The following is a 14,412-nucleotide window of genomic DNA, read 5'->3' as shown; positions in this document are numbered from 1 at the left end:
GCCATCTACTGCTCCGAAGCCCTCTCAATGTAGCAAACAAAGAAGAATATTGCTTTAGAGTGAAACCATAGCTCTCCACCAAGTTGAATACCAAGTAGACTACCTAGTAGATAGTAAAATCCAGTTGCAAATATCCCATTGAGGATCATTAGAACGGAAATACTAGGCACCTCAATATACCTGCTCCGGCTCGCATATAATTGGGCCGGGAATATGCCCGAAGCTTAACTTCTAGCCCGTCTTCCCCTCAAAGAAGCTTAAATAGATCGAGGACCCATGTAGGCGTCAGTACTAGCCTACTATTGTAGATTTGAACCACTTCCTACCATATTTCCTCTTCGGCTTCAAAACACGAACAACTAAAACATCAAAACACAGCAAAGCTCGAAAATGGGCGATAACCCTTAGAAAACCAGAAAAGAGAAAGTTCTATCAAACATCTTCTCACCTAATCTTCCTCAAAATTGTTTGAGCTAATCTAACCAGCTTTGCTGGCTCTGGCTGCAGGTTTGTGTTAAAAACTTGGTTGTCGCACCAACTGAGCTGCAGAGATCGAGACTCAATTTCAGCGACTACATCAAGACAATTCCTATTTGCCACATTTGATATCAAGATGGCTATCTAGCCTACTCCAGGAGCACTTGACTCATTCTAATTGATTTAGGTCCGCGCCGTCCTGTTTCTGGACAATCTGCTTTGTGCCCAGGCTCATTTTCCTTCCTCATTTTTCTTACTTTCTGCCAATGTTAATATCTGCGCTTCCATTACAGGTTGCTGACTTTATTACATTCGCAGTTCTTGCGTCTTCCTAACGAGGCCTTAGCTGGAACTTAATGGACATACAACTGAGCATGCCTGCCGAAAACACGAAAAAAAAGTTCAAAAAACAAAAGATACTAAAAACGCGGGAATTGGCTCCACCGCAATTTTCGCTGATCTTGTATGGCATTACTATGGCCTCATGCTAACGCTTACTAGTGGCCGTATCGACCGGGCAACTCAACATGTTTTCAAAAATGGTATGAAATACGTTCCGTTATATCTCTCCATCGTCCCACATATGTCACGTTCAAGATTCTTGTCGCTCTCCACGGATGTAGCTACTGCGAGCGTTGGTGCTGGCCAAGGTTCCAGCAAATAGCCTCGGTGACTTCACAGGCTGTAATCAACCAGTGTTGTACCCTCTATGCGATGAAAAAAGACGTCTCGGAATGAGGTACCATGTATCCTGAGTCTGAACCAGCCCACATTGAGTTTGGACATGCTCCAAGTCGGAGTCAAGCATGATACTCCGGAGTCCTCTCTAAGGTCCCCCAGAATCAAAACCCACTCGTTACCTTGAAAATTCCACCATTCTTATAGACACCTCCATCAAAACTTTTGCCTTGAATAAATATGATGATTGATCCACGGTTATTGTTGATCATTGGTGAATTCAAGTCACCTCGAAAGATGCGCTAACAGATTTTTCTTCATCTAGTATCTATTTAAGTTCACCTTCAACTTTCGAAGGAAAACCCAACACAAAGCTGCAGTTTAACTTTGATCCTTCATGCCTCCGGCATGGCACGGACTTCAGTCCTTTCAAAGGTATGCTCAGCTACCTCAGAACCTCTTCACTCGTCAAGCTTCGTTTCCCTGTTTTGGTTTTCTTCTTTATGTCTCATTTGCTTCTCGCTGTTGTTATTTTGTTTTGTCACTGTCATGGATCATTCTCATCACCCGAAAGTTTTGAGATTTTTTTCAATCTCAGAGCCACTTGGTAGTCATAGAATTGCTTCTGATATATGTGATTATGATGTCAATTTTGTTTATATCAACATGAGACTTACATATTTATTGTTCGTTGAACATTAATCCTAGCAGTTGCTGATGACTGAAGTCTTTCTCACATTCATAGCTTTACTCTTAGTAATCCACAAGTGTTGATGTGCAATCCATTTACCGTGGATGTGGATATTTGTTGTCTGCGAGGGCCCAATGGTATTTCTCATCAAAGCTGCATGAGTATCATTGTGATGTGATGTTAGCCACCTACGGCTTCTGTCACTTGAAGATATCGATATTAAAACCATGTCAAATCAATACCCTGTTCATCTGACAGCATGTCTGTGACGGGTTGTGTATGCAAGCCAAACACCCGTTCATGGTGTGAAAACTGAGGATGGATGAGATGTTTATACAAAACACAGAGGAGTTTGTTGATTCCTTCATCACTTCCACTATTCCAGTGGTATAATTCAGAGGGCTGTCTATCATAGCTTTGTCATAGTAAATCAAGACCTTTACCAAGCGCTAGTGAAAGGAACATCTGCTCCAAATAAAACTCGTATGTGAGATGTTTTTTATCTTCAGGGCCGTATCACTAAGTGATGTTTGTGATTCAGCCTTCTTATTAGTTTGACCATCTATAATTGCTGTACAATCACTTTTTTTCCTTCAACAAAAATGCATTCACCATGCAGCTCCGGGTTCCTTGAACTCTTATCTTTATGTTGTGGCTATAGTCTGAAATACAAATACATACTGTGATTGTTTCCAACATTCAATAGTACTCAATATCAATAATTTTTGCTGTATCGTCCGATGATCGAGAGGCTCACTCAAGTGGGCCCACTTTTCACTTCAAAGAGACTGCGGAAAGGGGTTCAGACGAGAATTCAAAACCTCATTATATGCATTGGCAACAGCGTACTCATTTCCCTTCCAAGCCACCACCTTTTGCTATTGCTTGATTTTCACAATTGGCCGTACAAAAAACCTACTTTTTCATTACCTCGGTGCTGTATTGCGCTTTTCAAGCTTCTCGATCAACCAATACAGCTCCTCGCTTGATTCATTTCCCTCTTCAAAACAGCCTCGATTCACAATCTCGATTCACTTATATTTATTCTTGATCACATTGGCTGGATGCCCACTTTATTCGAGTTCACTTCTCAACTGACCCGCTTCCTTTCTCTTGTTTTAAAGAACAGTAAGTACCCCGCCCGAACTTACTTTCTCCTCTAACCTTCTTAATTCCTACAATCTCTTTCCTTCGATCTCTTGTACAATTCAATACTCCACCACAACCAATACCTACTTAAAGAGAATCAATACAAATTCCATCAGATATTCTCTTGTTCGTTATTCTCTTACTTGATATTCCCTTTCTTGTCTACTTCCAACACCACTTTATCTCTTCATTTACATATCCAAATCATACTGTCGTATCCAAACTTGTCTGTTCGTTTTTCGATATACAGAAATTAAATAACCAATTTTAACAGCTTAGACACCAGCTTGCAGTTAGTACAATCTTTCATGTTAAATCACTTATCATTCCTATTTTCGATTCCTTTCAATAAATAATTCACCTTCAAAAAATATTGACCAACCATAATTCAACTTCTAGAAGATGGACCAAGAAGATGATATTCCCGAGTACGGTGCCGGTGGGCATGTTTCGGAGAGCGGTCAAATACGTTTCGCACCTCCTGAGGTGCCCAATGGTCCGTATCGGGCCATTTATCCAGACTTCGAGGCAGTCAAGCAGGCGAAAGCGGAGCGGATCGAGAAAAGAGTTGCCGATGCCAATGACGTCGGAATTTATGATGGCGCTCCGAACAACCCCGTGGACCAGCGGCGTTTCATTGGAGACTTGTATAATGCATTTAATTCGATCGAAACAGAGGGCGAAGATGCAATCATCGATAAGCCTACAAAAAACGGGAAGTTATCCCAGGCTGCCTTAAAATTCCAAACGGGTCGTTATCCGCCGGCAGCAATTGAGGAAGTCTGTTGGGAGATTTTTGTAAGTATAGCCCTACTACCTTTCTCAACCTTATCCACATCAGATACTGATGTAGCTATTATAGGACAGAGCTCGCTATGCACAAATGGATGTGAGACTTTTGGAAGCATTCCACGAGCACAAATTTGAGGGGACTTTGATTCACTCTACATTTGGTGCACGATGGACAGCTATCGTTGGCGCCTGCGCTGTAAGTAAAAAAATCCGCTGCTATCGGGAACATGTTCTAACTCGCTCTGTAGCGCTCTAAAGCCTTATGTAAGATGTTGTTGGATGCTCCATACCTCGATCGGTTCGTCAGTCATCCACAAGCCGAGCTCAAGGTAAGTGATATTATCCTGTTCTTTTCTAATCGGCTGTCTCTAACTCACATCTCTGTAGATGAAGCTCAACAACAAGAAGATCAACGCTCAGCGCGATGAACAAAACGAAATAGGGCGGAGTTTTCTCAGCAAAGGCCTTGGAAAGGAAGAGGCTGCAGAAGCAATTGCACATTTGCATCCTGGAGATGAAGATTCTTTTGACAGGTATGCTCATCTCAGCCCTCGAAAACCCTCCAATGGCAATGCCGCTGGCCCAACTACACCTCTCGCGCCCGTTCGTATCCAACCTGCTCGATCTGCCGTTGCAAACTCAGCCAAGCGCAAGAAGATATCAGAGTCTGAGGACGAATATGATGATGACGAGGATGAATACATAGATTCAGCTATTAGATCCAGTATTAAACCTAACCTCAGAACTCGTCGGGCTACTTTAAAGACCCCTACACGATCGAACACAACCAACTCCGTCATGGATAAGACTCCTCAAAGTAAGCGAGCAAAAGTACCTTCGACCATCGCAAGTCAACGTCGTATTGAGGACATGGCTCCTCTGAAATCCCAGGCCCAATCAGATGCTGAGTCCGATGAGATTTATAGGATGGCTATCTGTAGGCTCCTCGGTCTTAATCCAAAGCACGCTCAAGTCATGAAATACAGCCTAGAAGATCTCAGATATTATGCGAGAGCTTACAATGGTGAATTCGAAGGATCACCATGGACACATAAAGACTATCCTGGATTTGTTGGTATCGAATGGACTCTTAAAGATGCAAACAATAACGATTATGAGCATTTTTCTCAGATCATCAAGTCATTGGGACCGCTTGCTGCTCTGCGTGGAGATTTCGTCGATGGCAAACTCATGAAGAATAAAAACAAAATGTTCCATCCCAAATCATCAGCTGATCGAGAAGCTCTTGGTGCCACCGCGAATGCTTTTGGCTTTCATGGTGGATATCCTGCTCCTGTGAGCATTAAATCACATGGAAGCCCCGATATGCTAGCTGAGAACTCTACATTCTCTATTCCCACACGACAACCTGTTTCACAAATGAATGCGTATCAGCCGCTCCGCCAGGATTATTATCAAGGTCAAGCTGCATATGGTCAAGTTGGCTCATCATATCAATCCTACAACCATAACCATACTCCCCAAAGCTACACAAACTCTCCCCACAATTATATCTCCCCAACTAAGAGTTACGAAGGTGATGCATTTCAACAAGGAAGCCTTGGTGGCCAACAAACCTTTGCTCATGCAGCTTACGGCTCTACAAATTATGGTTATAATTCTCAAGCTGCTCCTATACTCAGTGATGGTCTCCCATACGGTAGTCACAACAACAACGCTTATGCTTCCTCAATTAGAGGTCAAAGTACTGGATATGATGCTAGTCATACTACTCAAAGCAGCTCCTATACTTCCCCTCAACTTGGTCAGGGCGGAGGAATCTTTCATCATCCACATCTCACCAGTCTCACTTCTCGCCATATCGATCCACAATATCCAGATCCTGATGACTGTTCAAGTTAGCAAAAACAACAATAGATTCCCAGGTATGAATCTCAGTCATCAAATGGTCTTCAGCTAAATTTGCGTTCTTTTCAACTACAAGGCTTCAGATATGAACTGCATTCTAAATTCTTATGGTCTATGACAGACAGGAATGGTTTCAAAGAACTTTCTTTCTACCACTTACAATGAATTCTATTTTACGTTGCTCTCGATGCACTTCTCGATTTTATCTTACGAATTTTACGAAACTTCATAATACTTCGACGAGATATTCCCGAAAACCTCAATATTTGACGGGTCAGTGTGATACAATCGAGTTCTTACATGCACCTCTTTACGTCATTCTTGCTTCTTGCAGGATATTATTGCGATAACTTTACTCTCTGGGCTTTCACATCGACTTTTTGGACATCAAACACAACTACATTCATCTCCTCCACGCTCTACTTTCTCAACCGCACAATACTATTTCGATCAGTCAACCTCGTGAGCTCTAGTTCCACTTCCCATATAAGCGTTCTTCATTCCCTGGATTATGCCACCAACTCAGCGTCTCGCATGATCTTCCTTCAACAAATGGACTCACTGAGCTCCTCAACATCTCAAAATCCTTTTCCACCTCTCCATATCTCAACTACCAAGCGAACAAAATCCACCGCAGCATAAAGAACCAGTACAACACAAACATCCGAGTTTCCAAATATAATATAATACGATAAGATACCCATGATACCTTCCATATGCATCAACTTACATTCGCATCATCAACAACTTCCACAACACCCCTTTTTCATACAGGTGTCAGGCAGGCATGGGTTTTGCAATCAATCACGAGCATAGCATAACATTGCATAGCATGTGCATGGTGTTTATTGGCGCTCACATCACACATCACACATCTCGCATCTATCTCTCTAGGATACTTTTCTGGAAAACAAAAACAATAACAATAACATAGCGATGGAGTTAGAGATGGAGTTGGAGTTACGAAGGAAAGAAAAAATAAAGAAGATACCCTATGTCTTTCCAGCCTTTTCCAGCCTTTTCAAGTTATTTTCCAGCGATATTTTTGGCTTTTCGTTTTCCGTTCGGTGGGAGTTTTCTCTTCTTTCTTTCTTTTCTTCTAGTTAGTAATCACAATCTTCGAGTTCCTTCTTTCTCTTCTCCTTCTACTCAATGATGGGAAATGGGAAATTTATTTACGCTTTACATTTTCAATGTAATATAATAATCTTTTTTTTATTTTCTTGTGAGATCTTTTGTTCCAATTGTTTACTAGCTTGGTCGCTTGCTAGGAGTGGAATTTGGATTTCTCAAGTTATTTTAGGTAATTAGCTATTAAAATGAAACTAAATAAATAATATATGTATTTCTCAACAGATCTGATATACACTTGTGAATTAATAATATTTATTAGTGATTTTTATAGAATTTATAAATTGTGAAAGTATTGTATTGATCCATTAACGAGTTATCAAACTTTTATAGATCTTATATAATGAACTTAATTTCAAGTTATCAAGATGAATAAGTAAATAAATAAATAAATAAATAAATAATGATATTGATTTTTGATGTCTATAATATATTCATTATAAGATTGATATTAATAAGATACTTGTGTTACTTCACTTATACGGTGCTCGGTTAACCTTATTTTATTTTATTGAATATTTTTGGTAGAATTACGAGATGGGATTGATATCCAATGTCCAATGTCCGATGAGGGAAGGGGTTATTGAATAATTTTGCTCTGGTTTGTTTTCTTGTTATGAATTAGATCGAATACTGGGAGAGGGATGGGTATGATACCTCTTCCACCTGTGCGTCAGATATACATGTGTCATGGTACGCTGTTGTATGAGAAATTTCTTGCAATGAAACATGATAGATGGGTAACTGTTTAGGTATTAATTCTCTACTCTATAATCCGAATCTATTGGCTCTACATATTCTACCAAGAGCCATGTATGTATGCAGAATTAAAGCCCCTCTTCTACTTTACCAAAATTCCATACCTCTCATATGGGAAATTTTCTAAAGTCTCCAAATAATCACCCCATCCATCTCCTACTGTTCCTACAATACCATCTTCCTTCAAGTTTCCCCCTTCTCCAGTCGACCCCGCCAATACCTCTCCTTCCCTCCCTACAAACTCTCCCTTCAATTCCGGATGCGGACACCATACTACTCTCATTCCCGCTCTTCTTCCACTCTCCACACCCGGTACCGAATCCTCAAATACAAGACATTCCTCCGGTTTCACAGGCTCCTCTCCTTCTTCCAAACTCTGGTTTATAGTATCCAACGCTAGCAGATAAATATCCGGAGCAGGTTTACCCCGTCCAGGCCCAATTCGTGGATCATCACCCAAAACCTTTCTATGTGGAGGGAAGACTTCAAAAAGTGCCACATGATTCATAGTTTTCGCATCGTACATTTCCTTATGACTACTCGTCGCCAGAGCAATGTGTAACTTCCTCTCCTTCTCCCCTTCCTTCGCTTTCGTCCTCGCAATCCCCAAATCTTCTAATAATTTCGTTACACCAGGTAATGGCATACAAGTTTGGAATAATTCTCTCTTTAACGATTCTTGTTCTTCGTTATATTGTTCTCTGGAAATTGGGAGATTGGCCCAATTGAAAAAGATTTCGGTGGCGGAGGCTGCGGGACGTCCTTGGAGTTGTGCTTTGATGGACCAAGGAAGTGGAGGTCTGTTGTATTTTTTCAAGAGAGTGTTCGTTACGATGGTGTATTTGTCTTCGGAGTCGAGGAGGAGTCCATCCATGTCAAAGAGACAGGCTCGGATTGGGGGGAAACTGGCATGGTGTTAGCCAGAGGGTGGTGACGGGAAAGGGTGGTAATGAGTTTTGAGCTAGAAACATACTCTGTCCGGGGTGCCATGATTGTGATATTTTGTTGCGGCTCTGATGGTGTTGAAGTCAAGAGTTGTGGAGGGTGAAGTTGGAGGTAAGGATGGGATATCATTTGGCGGGGTATATTAATATATCCATGCGGTCAATGCGGCCGATGCGGGATGAATTCCGCTTATAGCATAATTCCCATGCCAGCAAACCAAACAAACAGACACTTTGAAATCATTCATTCATCATGTCAACACGCACCGAAAAGTTCCAGCGCAAGCCAAGGGATCCTACCTCTGATATATCAGAAGCTGCAGAAGCTGAAGAAATCCTAAGATTTCCACCCGAAGAAGAAGCTGTGCGTATTTTCATATCCTTTCGCGATGCGCAGCTCCATTTATTTACTTAATGCTAATGATATAAATGACAGTCTCTCCTCGCTGAATCTAACACCCTTAAAGCTACTGCAAATAATCTATTTTCTAAGAAATCCTACAAAGAAGCTATCGATACATATGGAAGCGCACTATCAACTTGTCCGAAATATTTAGAATACGAAAGGGCGGTATTGAAGAGTAATGTTGCGGCTTGTCATTTAAAATTAGAGAAGTGGAAGGAAGCTGCCAAAGCAAGTTCAGAAGCTTTAGAAGGGTTGGAAAGATTACAGAAAAAAGAGGCAGAAGAGAAAGACGAGGATGGAAATGAGGACGCAAAGAAAGAGGAGGTGAAGGAAGAAGAAGAAGCTGATGAGGAAATCATAAGTGAAGGAGCTACAAAAGCGGAGGATATGAGAGGAAAGGATATTGATGATGCGAAAGAGACTCGAGCAAAGGATATTGAGAGGATAAAAGCGAAAGCTTTGATGAGGAGGGCGAGGGCTAGAAGTGAACAGGATGGATGGTCTACTCTAGCTGGTGCTGTGGAAGGTACAGTATTTTATCTCATTCTCAGATATCCCAGTCTGCCATTCAGGCTTGTAGTAACCTCTCGAACTTCGAAATATAGACTACAAACTTCTCTCAACATTTACCAACCTCTCTGCCGTCGATCGAAAAACAGTTCAAACACAGCTTCGTCTTTTACCACCTAGAAGTAAAGCAGCTCAAGATCGAGAAATGGGAGAAATGATGGGAAAGTTAAAGCAGGTTAGTTGATTAATTTTTGTAAGTCCTATTTCTTTTATTCATAAAAGCTTACGGTTGGAATACGATACTGTAGTTCGGAAATGGCATATTAAGTCCATTCGGATTATCTACAGATAATTTTCAAATGGTCAAAGATGAGAAAACTGGTGGGTATAGTATGAATTTCAATCAAGGTGGGAATTCGTGATTACGATTATTTGGTGATGCCCAAAAATCGAAACTTGATATTGTACCAAGATAGGACTTAAGACTGCATCATGATGATTGATCGATCACATGAGCATATTGAGTGGAGTTCGGGTCATACCGAGGTATTACATCCATGCATTTTTTAGTAGTCTAGATGTTACTGGAATGTACGAGGATACTTGATTTTGAGAATAGCCCTGGCATCGCAACAAACCTCAAACAAATATGATGAATGATGAATGACTCCAGACACGCTCAATGTGCTTCGGAAACTATTTGAGAACAAGAATGTAACCCGCTTCACAGAATCTAAACTACCTAGTATCCTTGTCTCTGTGATTTATTATTATACATTGATATTGCATATAATACACTGACTAACAAAATCCATAAATCCCAATATCCAACAACCCCATATCCCAAATCAAGAAACCCATCGATCATCATTCATCCCTCACTCGAAAATCTTCCCCACGAACAAAATCCCCCACATGTTCCATATTCCCATATTCCATGTTAGGAATATCTCCTTTTACTCGCTTACTCACCTAGTACATATGTATATCATAGTTTATATAAGATTTACAACTTTTCTTCCTGGTTATTTTCATACTAATGTATTAATTGTAACGATACTGTACTGGAGGCAGCGGCTGCCTGAGGTTTCGTCTGATTGGTAGTTGTAGGTTAAGGCTTTATCACTGGTATTTACTTGGAAGTGAATTCGTTACTAGATCAAGTAGAATGTAGGTAAACTAATTGATAATTAAGTTGAGCACGAAGCTCCTATACTATAAAAATAATGAATGTTTATATACTGGTCTTTTCTAGGAGCCTGAAGGAGCCTACGCTCCTGGAGGCTTCATCACGTGATCCCTACTTGTCCTATGTGATAGTGAATCGTGACAATTATATATATATTATATTTACAAAATTCCTGTTCTTTCACAAAGTTAGAACTTTAGAATTTTTGCTTTTTGTTTTGTTTTGTGTTTTTGTTTTTATTTTTGAGTGTGGTAGAATTGTAGGATTGTGATCCTTTTAAAGAATCTAAAGGATTGAGAGATTATATTTGTGGTTTTTTTTGATAAGATATTAATATTAATGTTATTTTTTCTCTTTTATAAAGTAAGGGTTAATATATTCTATAGCTGAGGTCGAATTACAAGTATTGAAAGAAATAATATACAGCGTTGGAATATTTACATATCTTTGTATATACTCGAGTATATACTCGAGTATACTATACATATATACCTGCTGATCTACCTGTATTGATACACTTCTCCGCTATCAAATATCTACATGGTAGATCAAATCTCATTAATCAAGATCTATATCATCATCCATCCATCCATCCATCTCTTCCTTCAATCTTCCCGATCTCAAATCAATAATCCCTTTTACCTCATACCTCATATCTCATCCCAAACCCTCAAACACCATCTAGAACCTCAACCTCCAAATCCCAAGTCTCATCCCTCAAATCGCAGTCCAATGACGTCACATCATATCCACTAACCCAACCCAACCAACCAACCAACTTCCATCTAGCGAATCCCCCTGATAGACCCACCCTTCCAATTCCCCTGGCCAGCCCAGCCGCATTAGAGATCCGCAGCAGGTCCTCCGTATCAGTATCACATGCGAAGATCTGTGCTTTTTATTTAGATAAATAGTACATATCCAATACCTACCCAATTATCCATTCATTTTTTCCCATACGAATTTTACATTCCCATCTTTTCGATTTATTTGTTTACTTGCTTATTTACAATAATCATAAATAAGACTCGAGAATTTCAATTACGATTACGATTGCGATTGCGATTTCAATTGTATAGATACGGATCAGGGATATCTATACGTACGAACAGAGAGACAGACGAACGGAAATATATTTATACGACGAGACGAAAAACAACAAAAGAAAAGAAAAAGAAAAAATGGCACCTAATTTCCAACTTCTCACAAAACCGACTTCGGGGTCTCCATCTACATCTACATCCTCACCCACAACCTCACAAGCCCTCTCCCGATCTTCCTCTCCTTCTCCCTCCCCCTCCTCTTTCCACCCCTCTTTCCACTCTTCCCCCCAACACTCCCAGCACTCCACCTCCCAAATAACCTTCTCGATCCTCCTGACGCTCTACAAACTCCTCGACACCATATCTCGGCGCCTAGCATATGAATTTGCATTATTCATGTTAGGGGGTGGATTTAATTTAATGTTGGTTTTGTTGTGGCCGGGGTGGATACCGATTTTGGGGGTGGTGGGGGGGTGCTGGTGGGTTTATGGGTGAGGATGGATTGGGAGAAGGGAAATGGGAAAAGGGATGATTTGTTGGGTTGGAGGATTTTGGGGTGAGGGGGAGGACTGGTTGAGTAGAGGGGAATGAAATGAACGTTTCAATTAGGGGATGGTGAAAGGATGGGAGAATAGAGGATGAGAAGGACAAGTGACAAGGTAAGAAAGAATAGGAATTTCGATTGTATCCATATTATTCAATTGGATATCTAGCGCTAATATTTCATTTTCTATCCAGGTCTTATTTCTTATTCCCTCGAGACTCCAAGTCTACTCATATATCTATGTATCCGTCCATCCAATTAAACGGGCCTAGACCCTGACATACAAATATCCGCCATCTTCCACTTTCCAACGTTCGATATTCCAACACCAAAACCATCGAGCATCTTTTCAAGAAAAGAAAAATGCATTTCCACCCGCGTCCCTCTTAACTTCCGTCTGATAATCCTTCTCGGGATTAAATTCCTGCCATACACTAGCTGGATATATATGTTTATTCCTTTCGTACCATCTGCGATCAACTACTTTAGTAAAGGTTGGATCATCATTGAATCCCTCTAATTCCTCGACTTTGGTTGTGGGGGTTTTGGTACCACTAGAGGCGGAAGGACGTGAAAGTGGATTATAGGAATCTGGAATAGGGGAGTCGGTGTCGAGGGGGGCTATTGAAGCTGTAGGAGGCGGTGAGGAACTATGGGGAAAGAGAATTTGGTTGTTCGGTCCGAGAGTGCGATTTATGATAAAGTAGTAGAAATCGTAGTGCTAAAAATCAAAATCATCAGCATCATATCCAATCATATTCAAACATACACGTTAAAGGGAAAAACAACTCACATGGGGAATAATTAAACCCCCTCTAACCAACATCAAATCATCCACACCAACTCTTGCCCACTCTCTATTACTATTTGTCTTCTCACCAACCCCCAACTCTGCTCCAACCTTTCTACTCCGATCCAAAAATACCCAAATAAAATCTCCCTTCTTAACCCTCGCAACTCCACCTGGTATATTCGTTCCATCATAAAACACAAACGGAATAGCTATTTCAGTCCCCTTAACCGCTTCTTGGATTGCCAAAAATTCTTTTCGTAGCGATTCCCGCGTTTGCGCTTCTTTCAATAATGCCGACTTGGTAAGAGTTTTTGGTACAAATGAAACGTTTGAATTAACACCTATTTTCTTCTTTTTATTTGAAGTATCGGGAGTGCCAGATTGTGAGGGTTCGGAATCAATGCCATTATTTTCGCCTTCTTCCTCATCCATTCCAAATGAAAGTTTGGGTGTTCCTACTTTCTTTTTCTTTTTCTTGGGGGGAGCTGATTGAGTATCGCTGGGTGTGGAGGCACTGTACTAATGCTATTAGTCCTATTCATCTTATTCAATTCATCAATTCATGAATCCATCAAATCCTTCCACCCGTCTCAATCCCAACTCTCCATCTTCACCCCGAACCCAAGCGCAAAAAGAAATAAAACTAAACTCACCCATCTCCCACAGGTGTACTTGTCCCACTCCTCCCACTACCCATCTCCTGCGCATCTCTCTCCTTCATCTCCACAGCCTCAGCCCTCCGTTTTCGAAAATCAGATAATTTAACTAATCCCACAGTTTGCGTACTAAGAACATCTTCGACGGTTTTCGATTGTGATGTGAATCGCGATTGTGGATTTGGTGTTGTAGTGCGCGATGGCGTTTCAGAGGGAGGATTGGATGACATGTTTGTAGGTTGTAAATATATTGTGAGAGAATGAGCAATTCGAGATGTTTTGCATAGGTATGGAAGAAAATAAGTCTGGTCTAGTACCTAGGTGGTTGAGCTTGGATGGACTCGAGGTGTGGCTCTGTGGCTGTGCTGATGCATGGCCTTGTCATTTCATGTGATTGTGACAGAGCTGTGACGCCTCACACCTTCGGGTCACGTGGCATGCCCCGTTTGTATTTAATCACAGGAAAACTCGCTACTCTTGTTGAACGATGGCTACCCCAAGCCCCCCAAACCTCTCTAAAACACTTTCCGACAAGGCCAGCAACCTTCTCAATAAGGTCAACGATGCTCAATCCATCTTCAACCCAGTTACCCAACTCCTAGATACCTACCTAGGCTCTGAGGAAGTCCGCGCTCTCCCACCGAGTTCACGAAAACTCCTCACCTCCCTTTGCCTTGAGTTTAAGGCAACCATCGAACAGCATTTCGATGCCTTTGTTACTGGTCATCCCCCCCCTAGGGGAGCTACTACTCCGCCTGTCACCCTCCTTTCCCCTCCTTCC

General features: G+C 41.2%; 5 protein-coding genes across 5 annotated transcripts; 3 read left to right on the top strand and 2 right to left on the bottom strand.

The window, feature by feature from the left end:
- Window positions 1–851: 851 nt before the first annotated feature.
- SS1G_14055 (predicted protein) lies at window positions 852–1,141 on the top strand (the record flags this gene model as incomplete). Its single annotated transcript, XM_001584908.1, has 2 exons — window positions 852–940; window positions 979–1,141. The coding sequence occupies 2 exons, from the start codon at window positions 852–854 to the stop codon at window positions 1,139–1,141; spliced, it is 252 nt and encodes an 83-aa protein (XP_001584958.1).
- Window positions 1,142–3,397: 2,256 nt separating this feature from the next.
- On the top strand, window positions 3,398–5,650 carry SS1G_14054 (predicted protein; the record flags this gene model as incomplete). The annotated part of the gene is made up of 4 exons (XM_001584907.1): window positions 3,398–3,793; window positions 3,858–3,983; window positions 4,036–4,116; window positions 4,175–5,650. The coding sequence occupies 4 exons, from the start codon at window positions 3,398–3,400 to the stop codon at window positions 5,648–5,650; spliced, it is 2,079 nt and encodes a 692-aa protein (XP_001584957.1).
- A 1,978-nt stretch (window positions 5,651–7,628) lies between these two features.
- Window positions 7,629–8,420, bottom strand: SS1G_14053 (hypothetical protein; the record flags this gene model as incomplete). The annotated part of the gene is made up of 1 exon (XM_001584906.1): window positions 7,629–8,420. One exon carries the CDS (start codon window positions 8,418–8,420, stop codon window positions 7,629–7,631), a length of 792 nt encoding a protein of 263 aa, XP_001584956.1.
- Window positions 8,421–8,743: 323 nt separating this feature from the next.
- Window positions 8,744–9,828, top strand: SS1G_14052 (hypothetical protein; the record flags this gene model as incomplete). The annotated part of the gene is made up of 3 exons (XM_001584905.1): window positions 8,744–8,854; window positions 8,927–9,427; window positions 9,715–9,828. The coding sequence occupies 3 exons, from the start codon at window positions 8,744–8,746 to the stop codon at window positions 9,826–9,828; spliced, it is 726 nt and encodes a 241-aa protein (XP_001584955.1).
- Window positions 9,829–12,531: 2,703 nt separating this feature from the next.
- SS1G_14051 (hypothetical protein) lies at window positions 12,532–13,861 on the bottom strand (the record flags this gene model as incomplete). Its single annotated transcript, XM_001584904.1, has 3 exons — window positions 12,532–12,903; window positions 12,976–13,489; window positions 13,629–13,861. 3 exons carry the CDS (start codon window positions 13,859–13,861, stop codon window positions 12,532–12,534), a joined length of 1,119 nt encoding a protein of 372 aa, XP_001584954.1.
- Between the last annotated feature and the right edge of the window lie 551 nt (window positions 13,862–14,412).

This window comes from Sclerotinia sclerotiorum, genomic scaffold (assembly GCF_000146945.2).
Source record: "Sclerotinia sclerotiorum 1980 UF-70 scaffold_29 genomic scaffold, whole genome shotgun sequence".
Taxonomy (NCBI): domain Eukaryota; kingdom Fungi; phylum Ascomycota; class Leotiomycetes; order Helotiales; family Sclerotiniaceae; genus Sclerotinia; species Sclerotinia sclerotiorum.
The sequence above is the reverse complement of the archived record's forward strand: the minus strand, read 5'-3'. Positions and strand labels throughout refer to the sequence as shown.